Source organism: Marmota monax, unplaced genomic scaffold, assembly GCF_021218885.2.
Source record: "Marmota monax isolate L192 unplaced genomic scaffold, Marmota_monax_Labrador192_F-V1.1 WCK01_AAM20220418_F8-fsc00024, whole genome shotgun sequence".
NCBI classification, from domain to species: domain Eukaryota; kingdom Metazoa; phylum Chordata; class Mammalia; order Rodentia; family Sciuridae; genus Marmota; species Marmota monax.
Window position 1 is genome coordinate 24,511,230 of NW_026695224.1, and position 16,266 is coordinate 24,527,495.

A 16,266-nucleotide genomic window follows, 5' to 3' on the forward strand; every position below is an offset into this window, starting at 1 on the left:
AATCAACACAGGTTATTCTTTATAAGAAAAAGGAAAGGAGAGAGGGAGGGTGGGAGAAGGACGGAAGGAAAGAAAGAGTCCTCCTGTTAGATAGTAGGAACTATAAGTATTGTAAAGATCATCTGGTAGAAAGGGGAATCCCTGGTGAGGACATGGGTTGCCATGAACACATGCCTCAGTCACAGGATTAGGACTAGATCCACGGCCCTTATGCCTGGCTCAGATCTCCCTTCTTTTTGCTGCTGCCCACCAGGCCACCCAAAAGACTAGAATACTCAGATCACTTTACAGAGGGGTCTAGGATGCAGAACAAATGAGAACCATGAAATCCAGTGTCCTGACTTTTTTTTTTCTTTTTTTAATAGGAAAGACAGCCAATGCTGTCAACATAGCCAAATACTACAGCGCAGCCTACTTGAACATCGACTCGATCGTGCTGGAAGCCATATCCGATGGCAACAGCATCCCAGGCATCCGGGCCCGGGAGCTCTGTATCAGGGCTGCCATCGAACAGTCCATGAAGGAAGGAGAGGACACTGGTAAGACCCCTTCTCCCTGGACGAGGTCCAGGGGCTGGCACCTACAGGTAGAGCCTGTCTTCACTGTGCTTTCCTCCCACAGCTGGCACATCAGCCCAGAGGAGAATCCTCTCTGCCAAGCACATAAGGTCCAGGTCTCCTGGCCTGCCCAACACAGCTGTGCTCTTGGCATTGTAGGGAAGAGAACAATACCTGGGAGGGAAGCACACATGACAGAGGAAATAATGTTGCAACAGAAGCTTCAGCTTCTTTGGAGGACCAAGTTTGGGTTCCAACATGGGTGATTTGGGGACATTTTCATGGAAATGGGCATTGAAGAAATAAGAAATTATTAGTAGACAAAAATAGGGACAGGCACATTCCAGACACGAAAACAGGGGAAGTGGTCAATCGAAGGTGGGGAGGCAGGTTGAGACTAATCATAATTGACCCTGATTAGGAATTTGGACTTTACTGAAGGAAAAGAAGAATCAGGGAGGTTTTTGCACTGTCGTCTCCCAGCGATCAGAAAGTCACAAAGGAAAGTCGCTCTTATAATGTCTTTAAAGGAGGCAATAGTGAAGCTGAAGATGAGTGGGCCCGGGCAGCTGGCCTGATGTCTAGCTGCCCGGTGGAGAATCCAAGGAGTGGGAGGCAAGGTGGTGACACCTAGACTTGTAGCCATAAGAACTGGCAGGACAGTGATATCATTTGCCAAGTCAGGGAACACAGGAGGAAGAGGAATTTCGCTAGTGAGTACATGAATGGAGTTTTTGGATCCCAGAGTAGTAAGGCCTGGTGTATCAGGTCATCTGAGGGACCTACAGGGCAGGAAAGCAGCTTCCCAATGGGAAAATATATTGAATATGAAGCAAGAGTACCTGCTAGGTGGTGGACCCTTTCATATAGTCATAACAACATGACGTGGTTCCTAATAGTGCTGCGGTGCCTGCTGGTCGGGAAAAACATGAAAAATGTGACTATTTCCATAGGTGAACAGTGTGTCCCAATGTGCCCCAGCCCCTGGCTGGGCTTTCAGTTGTGTCTTCTCCCACAGTATCTCTGCTTGGGATGCTCATGGCAATGGAAGGTTCTTTGCTGAGAAGCTAAAATAAGAAACTCTTAGTGAGAATCCCCAGCTATGTCATCATTCTAGTTTGATTTTTGTTTCCTTTCCCATGAAATAAACTGCACTTTGTCATGATCTGTGGGGCTGTGTGAATGTCTGGGGCCAAATAGTAAATTTGAGCTCCTGATCTGAGAAAGTAATGTCAAGTTAGAGACAGAGGTGAGGGAGTCTCCTAAGGGAGAGAAGAGGCACAACCACTGGAGTAGATGAAATCAACCCAGAATGATTTCATCTACTAGGGAAGAGGCCATTTTAGGAGGAGCTGGTGGAGGAAAACCCAGGAAAGGAAGAGACGGCAGCGTGAGGGCAAGCCGCGGGGGTCTCTGGAGCACACCAGGGAAGTGAAGGAGACTTCAGGAAGTGGGGAGCAGAGGGGCTTCTACATCTTCCTGTTTCATTGTTCTCACAACCCTTATCTCTAGTAACTTATAATTTATTTTACTTATTTTATTTTATTGTATTTTTCACTGCCCCCCCCCTGCAAAAAAAAAAAGAGTCCACTTTGGGGGCAGGCGTTTGTGTTCATTTTCCTCACTACTGTGTTCCCAGCACCGGGACCAGGGCCAGGCACACAATCAACATGAAACTAAGATTTATGAGAAGCTATTGAATCAGTAAGCAGAGTCAGAGACCCCTGAAGGCTCCAACTCAAGGAACCCAGAGTGGGACGCCACTGGACTCCACAGTCTTGAAACCATGGCTGCCTTTGGGAGTCCCTGCAATGGAGAGGTTGAGCTCTAATCTCCAATCGCTGTCTGCTCTAGAGTCAACAGGTCATGCTGAAGTGCTAAGTCCCAAACCTGCCTGTGACAAACAAGCCATCAGCCCCAGGGGCTGCTGAGCACTTGAAAGAGGCTAGTCCAAACCCAGGTGTGCAGCACGCACTGGAACTCTGAAGAAGTCGTGTGAAATGACACCGTAATAGTTTTTACATGTTGTTCACACATTGAAATAGTCACATCTTTTTCACATATTGAGTTAAATAAAAGCATATCATTAAAATTAATTTTACTCTTACCGTAGCTACTAGAAAATTTTAATCACCTTAAAAAATACATATGTGGCTCCTATTATGTCTATTAAACAGAGCTGGTCTAGACGGCTGTTTTGAGAAATTGAGGAGTGAAGGAAAAAGAGGTGGAAGATGATGGTTTGAAAGAAATAGTGTCAAATGAGAACTTTTGTTAGAATTATATCTAGAACTGCTTTCTGTCCTGAAGGATGCTGTGGACAGGGGAAGGCAAAAGGCATGTGGAGACCATAGAAGCGATTCCACAGCAGTCAGTGAAAGGCAGGGGGTGAGCAGGGAGGAGCAGAAAACACAGTGAAGTGGGCAGGTACCAGGAAGCAGGAGGGTAGTCATTGCAAGGCAAGATCACTGGTGGCACTGCTTCTGAAGGAGGCAGGCAGAGCCTGGAGGAATTGGGGGCAACAGGACATGGGTACACATGGGACCTGCCACTTCTACACTTAGAGCAGGATTTGGGTGCAACTTCTTCAATGGGGGCTTCAGCCTCTTTAGTCCCCACCCCCACCCCAGATGCAACATAGAGTCCTTGTACCTGTGATCAGTTCCCTGGGGGAGGAATGGAGAGGGTGGCACAAAAAGAAAAAGCAGAGTTAATTGCAGTGACAACTCTCAAGGGAACTCTGGAGACTTATTTGCTGAAATGGTCAACAGCAGCAGTGAATCTTAACGTGTCTCCTGGGAGCTTCTGAAGCACAGATGCTCCCGGGCACACAGCTCCATCACCCCATCTAGGGAGGTCAAAAGCATCTGCTGTACTCCTGTTCTCCCTCAGGGACAGGTGGCCCATCCTGAAGTTGGAAGCTCAAGGGACACAATGAGACAAGACCAGGGTATTGGCAGGTGAAGGGCGTCTGGAGACTTGGAGGCTCAGAGGTGACGAGCTTATCAAGGGTCAAAGATACCCCAGCAAGAGTTTTTCCAAATAGCTTTTTAAACATTGGAATGTGGCAAGGGAGCTTCTCGGTGGGTGGAGCTTTGGAAGGGTGGCAGTCTGATTGGAAGGGGGGTTCTGGAGTAACAAGAAGAAATTAATCTTGAAGCCATGGCTGCCAACAGGCACATGCTTGTTGTTTTATTATTGTTCATTTGGGTGGCTCTGCTTGGAAAGGAGGTCAGAGAAGGCCTCACCCTAGCTATCGGTAACATCACCATTGCCTAAAACCTCAAAAAGTCAGGTGCCACGTTTCCTGGGCAGCACTGAAGCATATCAGCAGTTTCAGAAATTGTTACCCTCTGGGCTGGAAGGGGGAGTGGGCACAGACCTATCCCCAGGATGAGCAGTAAAGAGCGTGGATCCCAAGACCAGCTTTCCATTCACTCATCCTCTGGTCCTTGGTGGGCAGAGCCTCTTCTCCCAGCCTGGTTGGCTGCATACAGGGATGGCTTTGTAATCCTAAGAGAACGCAGATTCCAGGGTGCCAACCCCACTGTCAATTTATCCTTACCCTCAGGTGGCTTTTAATAAAAACTCACCCTCTCCTTATAGCCCAGGAGGCTGCTGTAAACCAAAATATCTTAGCAACACGACTGAGCAGTGAGAACTTGGGGAAGCTTACGTCCGATATAACCCTGGTGAACCCAGAATTTAAACCTGCCAAGAGCGTGCGTGGAAGTCTGCTGTTCCCCAAAAGCAAGGCAGAAAGCCACGGCTCAGGGTCGCAGAAGCAGCATCACCAGCACCAGTCGGAAACACCACAGGTACAAATCAGGGCTCTCTGGAAGGAGGGTTGGGATCCTTCCTCCTCCTCCTCCTCAGCATCCTGCATCTAGACTGCCACCCTTCATTTCCATGGGTGTCCTCAGCAGGCCAGCCTGAACACTGGCCCTGCACCACCTCTTCCACAATAGGAATAGTGCTCAGCAAGGGCCATTTATGTTAGAGGCACTGGATCAGGTGTTGGTGAAGGTAAAGCAAAGTCCCTGCACTGAGGTTGCACTGATGAAGAGTCTGATGAGGGAGGGAGCCATTCATGCAAATATTTGCAATAAATTGAGATTAATGACAAATGAGGCATATAAAAGGAATCAGGTTGAACCATAAGAAATGGCTAATACTCAACGATTGTTGAACCCCATAATAGCCATTCCCTATGGGTCAACCTAGTACCAAAGAAATGTTAAGGATGAAACCATTGAAGTGATGGGATTGCTGCAGAAGGAGTCTTGGAGTCACAAAGAAGTCACAGAGTTTGATCAACATGGCAAAAGACTTAGAGAACAATCTTGACAACCTAGCAGGTGCCAAAGCCAGTTACAGTGGGATGAGGTGAGCTAACAAGTCATAGATAAAGTGAAGTCAAGTGGGTACAGACTTCTAGGATGTTTGAAAGAAAGGAGAAAAAGAGTCGTCATTACAAGAGGAGCAAACTCAGGGTCAGTAAAGAAGTCGAGGCACAACAGTCCCTAAAGAGCTTCTGGAGAGCTATGAGATGTTCACCCACCAATAGGGAATGGGATTCCAGGAGAAGGGAGGAGGGCCAGAATAAGCAGTGAAGGGGAAGGGAGCTAGCCTCCCCTGGAGCCACAAGGGTAAAAACAGACACAGCTAAGGACAGGAGAGGCAAGGTGAAGGTTGGAGGTTGGAGGTTGGAGAAGTCTGTCGAATGTGTCTGCTATTTGCGCAGGAGGTGAAGTCTTTTGCAGGAAGCACTGAGGAGGTCAGGGTTGCAGAGCATGCTGGAGGTGGGTGGCAAAGCTCCAGTGTCTCTTCTGTGGTGAGCAGAACCAGAAATTGGTGGTGGACAAAAAGAAAAGTAGTTGAGAATGATAATGGCCCCACCAAGACTGGAAAGTGTAACTTCACAGTTGTAACATTTCTCTAAGTTCCCCCGGCAGCCCTCATTCAGAGGCAGAGAGAGGAGGCTGAATATTAGATGGGGTGGGGATGGAGCACGAGGGGAGGTCTCCATGGGAGACACCTGCAGGTTGGGTGAGCATCCCCCAGGGCTGAATTCATGCCAGACCGTGCCTCTGATCTTTACTTCCATCTCACCTTCTTCTAACACCTTAAAAGCCGAAACCGTTTTCTCATTTTCTTTTCCAGCACCATCTCTTTAACACTCTATTCCAGGATCTAAAACTCATATATTTGTTGCAAACAGGGTGATACGGAGAGTCATTTTTCTTTGGTTTTGTTCTGTCTATCTAGAAGTAAAATAAGCCTTTTTAGAAAACTTCAAAGGTAGCAGAAAATCCCAATTCTGACTCCAACCACCTTTCAATAAATAGGAAACTTAAAGGCCAGGATAGAAATCCCTGCCCCCAGCCCCAGAAAAATGACTGCCTTCGTTGCTCCAGTGTGACAGGCCTCAAAACAGTTTGGACGACAAAATTCCCCCATCAGAGTGCTTTACCCAGAGATGTGGCTGCTTGGTCTGTTTGAAGCTCTCATAAATCACAAACCCCCCGGCAGCTGCACGTTCAGTCCTGTCACAGATGTGAAGAAAGGTGTAACATGGTATTTAATGACAATATGGCCTTCATTTATAAATCCCCTTTTTTTTCCAGGAAAGTACCAGTTAGAAATCCTGAGCTTTTGAACCATATTCAATCCACCATTCTTGCCTCTCAATTCCCTGGCCTCCTCTGCTACTCACCACCATGATCACATTCCTAGATATGAGTCATGGACACCCATGAACCCCAAGCTCCCTCTATTGCACACCCTACTTTCTGATAACCATCTTCTAACTAACTTTCCAGCTGATTTGCTCTGGTAAGTAATTTGCCCCATCAAATCCTCCAATCCACATTCTCTCTGCTTACCACCCACCTCACAGACTTCCTGCCCCCATTCGGATGCCAAGTGCCCTGTGGGCACTCCCTGTGCCTTCCCCTTCATCACATTACCCAAGCAAAACCCCCATCCCTGGTAAACCCATTTCTCCTACTCTCTGCACAGCAGCTGAATGTGGATGGAGAAAATGCCTTCCCTAAATGGTCTAATTTACATTTAAGACCACAAATCTCAAGTGGCCTCTTTGGTCTGCCCTAGTCAATTTGTCCTCCATTCAAGATGACTCATCCATGGCTGTCCTCACTCCCCTGACTTCTCAGACACTCTTCCTCTTCCTCCTTCCCAGTTTGTGGTCTCTGCTGATTTCCTGGGGAAAGCAGCAAGCGCAGGACTAACACCTCACCCACCACCACCCACCTCCCAGCCCGCCTCCTGCCTCACCCAGCACTGCACTGCCCTGCGGCTCTGTGCTGCCTCTGCTCTCATCCAGGGCTGGTCCCCTCCTCCCTTATCAAGGGCTAAGTTCCGGCAGCTGTCCTCTCACTCCCATGAGAACGGCAGCACCATTGCCAGCCTGGCTTCCTATTGGATCTCTGGTTCCTGAGAAGGGTCTGGTGCATGATGGGTGCTCAGGAAATATCTGTTGAGTGAATGAACAAGTGGATGCAGTCCAGGACGTACCTAAGAACCTCTCAAAATATTCCCATTCGAATCTCCCAGCAATTCTTTAAGGAAGACAGGAGTCTACAAAGATTGTGATTTTTATTATTAAGGTCACATGGCTTGCCAAGACACCTAGCTGGATTCTCACTCCTGCTCCTCTACCCCTCGACAGATTTCCTACAGCCCTCTCCTCGGGCCCACCCAGCGCCGGCTCAGCGTCAGCGCCAGCATCGGAGGTGAGTCCGGGCTGATGAGCTGTGTGCTCCCTGAAGAGCTTCTCACGCAGATCCTGGCCGAACGGATACAGGTGCGTCCATGTCCACCTGCATCACACTGTAGGACTCGCCACTCACACACTGTCCCTAGGAGCTGAGATTCTGGGCTACCAGACACTTGCAGCAGCTCAGAACCCAGGGGCCTTGAAGAGGAAAGATGAGTTTCTTCACCCCCAACAGTCATTCATCAGACCTTCTGACAGGTCTCGCCAGTCCCTGACCACAGCCCAGGCTATAGCCTGAAACCCCTCCCCTTTAGAACCAGAGAGCAGAAAATTACACATTTTAGAGTGATGAGTTACAATTGCAATGTGCATCATTATAATGTGATGCCCTTAAAAGTTAGAATTTGGAGCTATGTTAATTGCTCTGAAAATATTAAGTGAAAAAAGTAGATTATGAGATAGTATGTAAACCCAAACCACATTTCTGTGTAAGTATTTATAAATGTGTATCTTGTACATAGTAAAAACTTTTGAAGTACATGGTAAATGGTTATCTTTGGGTAGGAGAATTCCAGATTTTCAGTCTTTCACATTTATGAATTGTTTTATGATGATATGTTGCTTTTAAAATCAGGAAACCAGCACTGTTTCATTTTTAAAAAATGATTCCCATAAGTATTTGCAGTTAAGAGAAAACAAGATCATTAGGATTTGAGAGGGCATCACTTCAGCTGGTTCTGCTGCTCACAGTGTTTAAGCAGGGAGCTAAATTGCTCACCAGGCCCTGGAGTTGTGTTTTTTTGTTTTTGTTTTGTTTTTTTTTTTTTTTGACTTCTCAACTGGGCCACTGTATTAACTGCACATTTAAATATAACAGAAAAAGAACATCATAAACCAGAAATGGTTGATGTCAAGGTTTGGGCTGCTACTGCCTTCAGGTTGCTATCACTCTCCACTGATTTGAGCAAAGTGCTCTAATAGTTCTTCAAGTACTTTGTGCACCCAGATTAGGGGTAAGAAATGGTGAAACCCAAAGTGGCACTGAACTGCTCAGAGAGCTGGTCTTTGATAAGATATGGAGCTTACACCTCATCTACAGAGTCTTGCCAGCTGAGCTAGTGTGTTCAGTGATATAATTGGTTTACATTGTGACACAAGCTTCTTGTCTCATCAAAAGCATAAAGTTCAGTTCCTAGTCAGTGGTGGCCAGTCTCTGGGCCACATTTTGAGTACTACTGCAGTGCAGTGGAGGCTAGTATGCCATGGGGCATGGTGGTGACTGTCTGTAATCCCAGTGGCTCAGGAGGCTGAGGCAGGAGGATCGCAAGTTTGAGGCCAGCCTCAGCAACTTAGCAAGTCCCTAAGCAACTTAATGAGACCCTGTCTCCGAAAATTAAAAGGGGCTAGGAATATGGCTCAGTGGTTAAGCACCTCTGGGTTCAACCCCTGATACAAAAAAAAAAAATAGTGTTACAAAAATCATTGCACCCAAAGCAGTGAGACCACTGAGAAAAACAGGAACAGCCCACCTGCTGCTGCTCTTGCTGGCTGTCATTCGTTGGGTGCGTGGGGACATCTGTCCTTTGCATGTTGTTTTCGTATACCTCGTGGATCTTCCCAGACCATCACTTTAACATTTTGTTTGCTCCTTTATTCTAGAGAGACAGAATAAATCTTTTGCTCTCTACAATAATGTGCCAGAAAGATCTTTTGTAGCTGATTAGATATTTTTATTTTTTTCTTCTGTTTCATGACAGCACCTTGGGTTTAGCAAGCAGAGGGTGGTTCTGGTTTTTTCCTCGGGGCCTAGCAGGTCTGTAGAACCATGAGGCACCAGAAAAGAACAACAGAAGAACAGCAGCTTTCTCCACGTGCAGGGGGCCATCTCGAGGCCATGGTAACTGTCTTGTCCCCTCTGGTTTCAGCTAAATGACTGCTTCCGCGGGGTGGTGTTCGATGGCCTGGACACCCTCTTTGCCCGCAGCGCGCCTGCCGCCCTCCTCTGCCTGCTGAAGGCCCTCGGCAGCCGGGAGCACATATACGTCCTCAACATGGCCCAGGACTACACAGCCATGAAGGCCCAGGAGAAGGCCAAAAAGGAGCAGGAAGGCAAGACCCCCAGCCTCCTGCGGCCACCCTTCCCCCTCCCAGTGGGTCTTTCCTTTCCAGAGGGCCTGAGGCTCTGCCAGCCTTTTCCCTGATCTTTTGTAGCTGATTAGATACACTTGCTGTCTCACAGGGGCACCTCACCTCTGTCCTGGGTGGTGGCTTGGGGCTCATATGTCCCCAATATAAGGGGACGGAGGCAGAAGCAGCCTGCTGGAGGGTATGCAAAGAAGGCTGAACCCACTCCCTGACTGCAGTGCCTTTCTCTCTCCTCCATATCACCCCACACCCCATCACCTTCTCTCTAATTACAAACAGCCAGGGGAGAGCACCCCTGGGCCATCCGGTGGTGATTTACTTGCTGGTTTGATCAAAACCAATTGTACCTTTCCTGTAAAACTGGGAGGGGGTGCTAATTTTTACAAAACAACCTCTATATTTTAGCCCTCTGTGTGCCCAACACTATGAAGTCACATTGCATATTAATAGGAAATCCAGGTCAGGTAACTCCACTTTTTCCTCTCATTATGCCCATGACACCTCTCTGTCTCTCTCTCTGTCTCTCTCTCTGTCTCTCTCTCTCTCTGTCTCTCTCTCACACACACACACAGAGTAAAGTTAGCTTAAATTCCCAGTTTAGTCAGAAGAAGACCCAGCAAAGCTTTGCCGTGTGGAAAGGGCTTAGGGACAGCTGCTACAACACAGTCCCTGGGAGGCAGAACCCTCCAGAATTCTCACTTCCTGACACACTACTGCCACTTCACTTGGGCTTTCCACTTTCTTCTGGCACAATCTACACAAATCATAATGCTTTTCTGATTTGAGAAATATTTACAAACACTGGGTTGTCTTCAAAAAGAACTCAGAAGTCTGTTCCTTGTACTTCATCAGAGAAAAATCAGGAAAGTGACGAGGCATCCGTGAACAGCATTTCAACCTAATCCTCTCCCTGCAGTACTGACATTTGAAAAGTCCTAAGGCAGCTTACATAACAATATTATTAAAATCGCATGTTTATCAAACACTTATGAATGGGCGAGGCACTAGACTACCTTATTTAATCCTCCACAGCCTTAGGAAAGAGAAAATATTATTATTACATGTTTTTATCCCTTGGGTAAGTTGCAGAGAAAAAAACTTAAATGCAGATCTCTGGGTCCAAAGCTCCAAACTGCACAGCCCTAAGGTGAAATCCTGTGCTAGGGAAGGGTGACAGGAGCCAAGTGCCTTTCCACACCCTGTGGAGTCCTGAGCCTGGCTCTTGGTTTGCAAATAGCCGTATCATTCTGGGCACTTTGGTGGCATATGCTCATAAATAGGTGCAGTCAATGGGGCACTTATTAGTTTCCTACCCCTGCTGTGATAGATGAGCACTGTCTTAGTCCATTCAGGCCGCGATGACAAAATACCGTAGACTGGGTAGCTTATTTTTTACATTTCTCGAGTCTGAGAAGTCCAGCATGGAGGTGCTGGCAGATTCAGCATCTATCGAAGGCCATCTTCTGATCACAGAAGGCATCTTCTTGCTGAGTCCTCACATGGTAGCTGGACAAACGAGCTCCCTCGGGCCTCTATTATAAGGATGCTGATTGCATTTGTTAGGGTTCTACTCTCATGACCTCATGACCTCCTAAACATGACCTCATCACCTCCTAAACATGACCTCATCACCTCCTTAAGACCCCGTGTCTTAACACTGTCCTGTTGGGGACTAGCTTTTCGTACCCAATCATAACGGAATACAAACATCAGGCCACAGCAACTACAAACTTGGTGACATAAAATAACACAGATTTATTACCTTACAGTTCTGGGGTCAAAAGTGCTATAGTCAAGGTGTTAGCAGGACTGTGTTCCTTCAGAGGCTGTGGTAGGGCAGAACTTTTCTCTGCCTAGCTTCTAGAAGCCACTGGCATTACTTGGGTGAAGGTCCCTTCCTTGTAGCCCTCTGACCATTGCCTCCATTGTCACATCTCACTCTGCCTCTGCTGTCATGTCACCTCCAGCTCTGGAGATGCTGTGACCCTTGCAAATAGTTTGGGCCCATCCAGATAAACAAGATAACTCTCCCATCTCAAGATCCTTAATTTAATCACATCTGCGAAATCCCTTCTGCCACAGAAAGCAGGTTCCTAGAACAGGGACGTGGCATCTTTGGAGGCCACTATTCCACCCACCACAGGTGGAACCTAAATTTGACACTGTGGGAATGAAGTCCCAGCAGGGGTTGGGAGTGCCAGCCACGGCACCTGCCACCTGTCACTGTCACCGCCTGTGCAGAATGGGAGCTGAGCTACTGGAGAACTTGACCTCCTTCCTTTCTCTGTCCCCTCCCCCCCAGAAAGCAAACACAGGGAAGCTCTTGAGAAAGAGAAGGACCGTCTCCAAAACATGGATGAGGAAGAATATGACGCTTTGACAGAGGAGGAGAAAATCATGTTTGACCGAGAGATACAGAATGCACTCCGGGAGAGAAAGAAGAGGTGGGAATCAGGGCTGGCCAGAGCAGAAGCTGTCCCCCGGGATGAACTCATAGGGAGACTGGGGCTACTGTGGTCCCAGTTCTGGGTCATCTTCTGGGAGGATAGAAGCTGCCGCAGAAGACCCAGGGGGAGAACAGGAGAGTTCATCTGGCCCTTGGGGACATGGTTGCTGCAGGTTTGGGGAGTATCTCCCACTCTCCTTTCTTTCCTTCTTCCTGGGTGTGTTTGGGGTCAGCAGAAAGTTTCTGTAATATCATGGCCACCCTGTGCTATCCCAGGGCCCTGCTGGCTTCCCTGACAGTGCACCCTGGGTGTGGTTTATCAGCCCTGTGCCTAGGTACCCACAGCAGCTGACCCAGGATTCTCTTGTGAATACAGTGGCTGCTCCCTAGAACCCAGTCATTTCTCCTGCTTCCTACACCCCGTCTTGGCCTACGGTGCTGCCCATCCCTGAGGTCTGGCTGCCTCCCCATGTGATCCTCGGCCTGGCAGCTCCCAGCAGGCTCACAGCCAGTGAGCTCAGCAACCTTGTGTGCCTCTCACTGGGGACCACAGGGGAATAACTAGATCCCTGCATCCCACCTGTGAGACTTAGGGCTGCCAGCTCACACTAGCCCAGAGATTCAGGGGGACACTGGGACACACATTATTTCTGCCCTCAGAACTTCAAACACTTCAAGGCTAAGAGTCCACCCACTCTCGGGGGTTTCTAACGATGGAAAGGGGAAGAGCCTAAGGTCCATATAACTCTCCTTTCCTCTCCCTCCATCTCCTCCCCCACTAACTTCCAAAGAGCTTTTATGGGCTCCCTGCCCCTTCAGTGTACCCTTCTCCTTTCTCTCACATGGTCCACTGTAGAATGCCAGTCCTCCCAATATGACAAGCCCACTCCAAAGGAAACTGTGCTCACCAGGGCTGCTGCTTTCAGATAGTCATCTTATGGGGGACTTAGGAAATGCAAATTTGATCTGCAAAGCTCAACAATGAGTTTCCCCTCGCTCCCCCTCCCCTGCCTTTCTCTCTCTCTCTCACACATGTAAACACACACACACACCATGGAGGATGTTGAGTTAGCCTCAGTGGGCAGAAAGCTATAGCAACCAGGAACACCTAGAGATTCCTGGAGATGAAAAGAGAAGGGTTAGATAGTGTCTGAAGTGCTGTTCCCTCACTTGTGTGAGTGTGCTGCCCTCTCTGCTGTTAGCTGGGGCAGGCGAGATGGAACACAGGATGCATGGCAGGAAGGCAAAGAAAGAGGAGAGCAATGTGCCTTTCAGACCCAGTAGCATGGCTCCAAGTCAGCCATGGCAGGGACTGCCATTAAAAACATCATACCTGTTGTCTCAGCACCAAATGCAACAGTACAAGAGGCAGGGTCACGCCTGTACTAATGCCAGAGCAATCCTGGAAAGCTGTTTTTCAAAGACCAAGCTCACCAGGTGCAATGGAGGGCACCCGGTAATCCCAGCTACTCAGGAGGCTAAAGCAGGAGAATCGTGAGTTTGAGGCCAACATGGGCCACTAAGTAAGGCCCTGTCTCAAAATTTAAAACATAATAATGTCCAGCTTAATTCAGCTCTTGTCTCGCTCTCCTGTGAAAGGAGATCGAAATAGAAATAGATTCATTGAAAATTCCTCCAATTGTGTTTAATTAATCAGAGATTCACTGCATGAACTTTCAAAGATAGATGTGAGCCCTTCCTTCCCTCCTCCCTCCCTGACCCTCCTTTCCTTCCTATTTTCCCCTCTTTCTTTTGTCCATTCTTTCTTCTCATGCCCAAGGCAGCTCTGGCCAGGGCCCCTCCTCCGGGCAGTGTAGGTGGGCAGAGCCTGGCGGGTGGCCCTGACCTCTGTTCCTCTGCCTGGTTCCATGAAGGGAAATGGAGAGACTGGCCAAGGAGATGCAGGAGAAGAAGCTACAGCAGGAGCTCGGGAGACAAAAGGAGGAGGATGAGCTGAAGCGAAGGGTCAAAAAGCTCAAGCCAGGCCTCCCCGGGAAGGAGGAGCCCCCCGTGAAGAAGCCTCCAGTGCCAAACAAGCAGGTAGCCGTCCTCGGAGCAGCACATAACCCCCCACCCGGCCCAGAACATTTCCTCCTCTGGAAAGCAGCCCAACATGTCTGGTTTTGGCGGGGGCAGAGGCTGGAGGACCTTGTCTCTCCATTTTGGCATCCCTCCCGCCCTGCAAGGGTCAGAGAGGTGAACTCCATCCCCAGTTCAGAGGTGAAGTCCCAGTCCAGGACCTGCAGTTTTGTCTGACCACAGCCCTGCTCTTTCCTCTGCCCGCTGCAGGACCCCAAGTGGGGCTAAATAGGCTGCATTAAAGATCTGCCTCGAGGAACCCCAGGAGGCCCATGTGTTCCTTGACAACAGTGAGGCTAAAGCCAGACTTTGAGACAAGGTGCAGACAGGTCCAAGTGGGTGACTGTGAGACAGTGACCGCAGCCCAGTAGACCCAGGGCAGGAGAGTCAGCAACCAGGGAGGCCCTCTCTGCTGTTAGCCGCAGGGGCAGTCATGGCTGAACACACAGAATGCACAGCAGAAAGGGGAAGAGAGAGGAGGAGAGGAATTTGGCTTTCAGACCCAGAGCTGAGGAGGAAGCAGGGTCTGAGTACACAGAAGTGGACACAGGTCAAGGATGCCTGATGCCACTGACATGAGAGAAGTATATGACCTCTCAGGGTACCCAGGAGAGAATTCCAGGGACTGACTCCTACCTCTCTTGCATGATGTTACTCATGAAGCCAGGAGGGAGAATTTAGTCACTGTGTGTATGTCAGGCATTCTTTTTTGCAATTAACAGTGTCCATTTCTTACTTGGAAAAAGGTGGGAATAATCTGTGCAGAAGTTGTCTTCCTAAACTTGCTTTTGAAAGACAGCATTTAATTCACTATTAAAAGAAAGACTATCTGGAAAACCGTCAACTGCAAATTATGCCCACTAACTTCATCGCCAGAGTCTCCACCTGGAATCTGTTGGAACTTCAGTGAGGGTTTCCCATCATCCTCTCAGCTCAAGTGACTGCGTCTTGAGCACCCCCACCCCTGGCAAGTCCCCTCTACCACGAACAGGGCACATCCCTTCACATATGCTTTGTGGACCTTGGGTGGGGTGGGAGGGGCAACAGCCATCCATTTGGGGGCAAGCGAGGGTATCATCTGAGCTTAGCCTGAAACAATCAATCATACTCCCCGGGGAAATTCTCAAGGCCCCCCTTGGACTAAGCAGTAGCCTGTCGAGTAAACACTAGCTCAGGAAAATCTGCTGAGACTAGATATATCTTCCAGAAGTGAAAGAAGATCCAGGTGGGAGGGAAGAACTGAAGACGTTCCTGCTTCCTCATCCAAAGGACTGCTCCAGGTCTTGGGTCTTTAGCACCATCCATTTCCCTCTCTCTGCTCTGGCCTCAGTCTTTCTTCTCATCGGCCTCTTTATTTTAAGATTTCTCATGTTCAAGAATCACCCTTTAAAAAAGAAAAAAAAATCTTCAACCTGGTAGCCCCCTGACCCAGCACTCTGTTCCTCTCCTTCCTCCACAATTCAGAATTTCCAAGAATTACCCTACCTGCAGGCTCCACAGGCTGGCTTCCCATTCATGCCCGGCCTTTCCTACTCTGACTGGGGTGGCCATGATTCCCTCCCGTCAAAGGGTCTGGCAGCCTCTTCATGTCCAGATCAACAGCTCCAGCGTTGGCCTGCTCAGCTTCCTTCTCTGAGGGACTTACAAGGTTGACTCCTATTCTTTGAGCTCTTGTTTCTAGTGAAAGCCCTGTTCTTTTTTTATTATTATTAATTTATTTATTTATTCTAATTAGGTATATATGACAGCAGAATTCATTTTGATTCATTTTAGACAATTGCAGCACAACTTTTCATTTCTTTGATTGTACATGATATAACATTGTACCATATGTGCACTCGTACATGTACCTAGGGTAATGAAGTCCATCTCATTCCACCATCTTTCCTCCCCCACACCCCCTCCCCTCCTTCCCCTCCCTCCCCTTTGCCCAAAGTTCCTCCATTCTTCCCATGCCTCCCCCATTATGAATCAGCATTCACTTATCAGAGAGAAGTTTAGCCTTTGGTTTGTTGGTATTGGGTTACTTTGCTCAGCATGGTATTCTCCAACTCCATCCATTTACCTGCAAATGTCATGATTTTATTCTCTTTTCATGCTGAGTAATATTCCATTGTGTATATACACCACGTTTTCTTTATCCATTCATGTATTGATGGGCATCTAGGCTGGTTCCACAGTTTAGCTATTGTGAATTGAGCTGCTATAAACATTGACATGGCTGTGTCACTACAGTGTGCTGATTTTAAGTCCTTTAGGTATAGACCAAGGAGTAGGATAACTGAGTCAAATGGTGGTAA

The 16,266-nt window shown here is 48.2% G+C and overlaps 1 protein-coding gene across 6 annotated transcripts in view; it reads left to right on the plus strand.

The window, feature by feature from the left end:
• Positions 1-16,266, plus strand: part of Hydin (HYDIN axonemal central pair apparatus protein) — a 398,809-nt gene that overhangs the window by 297,419 nt on the left and 85,124 nt on the right. For all 6 annotated transcript variants that reach the window (XR_009225878.1, XM_058575799.1, XM_046435142.2 and 3 more), the window contains 6 exons: positions 366-539; positions 4,164-4,375; positions 7,249-7,383; positions 9,222-9,405; positions 11,744-11,885; positions 13,762-13,927. Coding sequence is in view for 5 of the 6 variants with exons in the window: in XM_058575799.1 (XP_058431782.1) it covers positions 366-539; positions 4,164-4,375; positions 7,249-7,383; positions 9,222-9,405; positions 11,744-11,885; positions 13,762-13,927 (1,013 nt within the window). In the remaining variant the exon portion in view is untranslated. The remainder of the gene's footprint in view (positions 1-365; positions 540-4,163; positions 4,376-7,248; positions 7,384-9,221; positions 9,406-11,743; positions 11,886-13,761; positions 13,928-16,266) is intronic.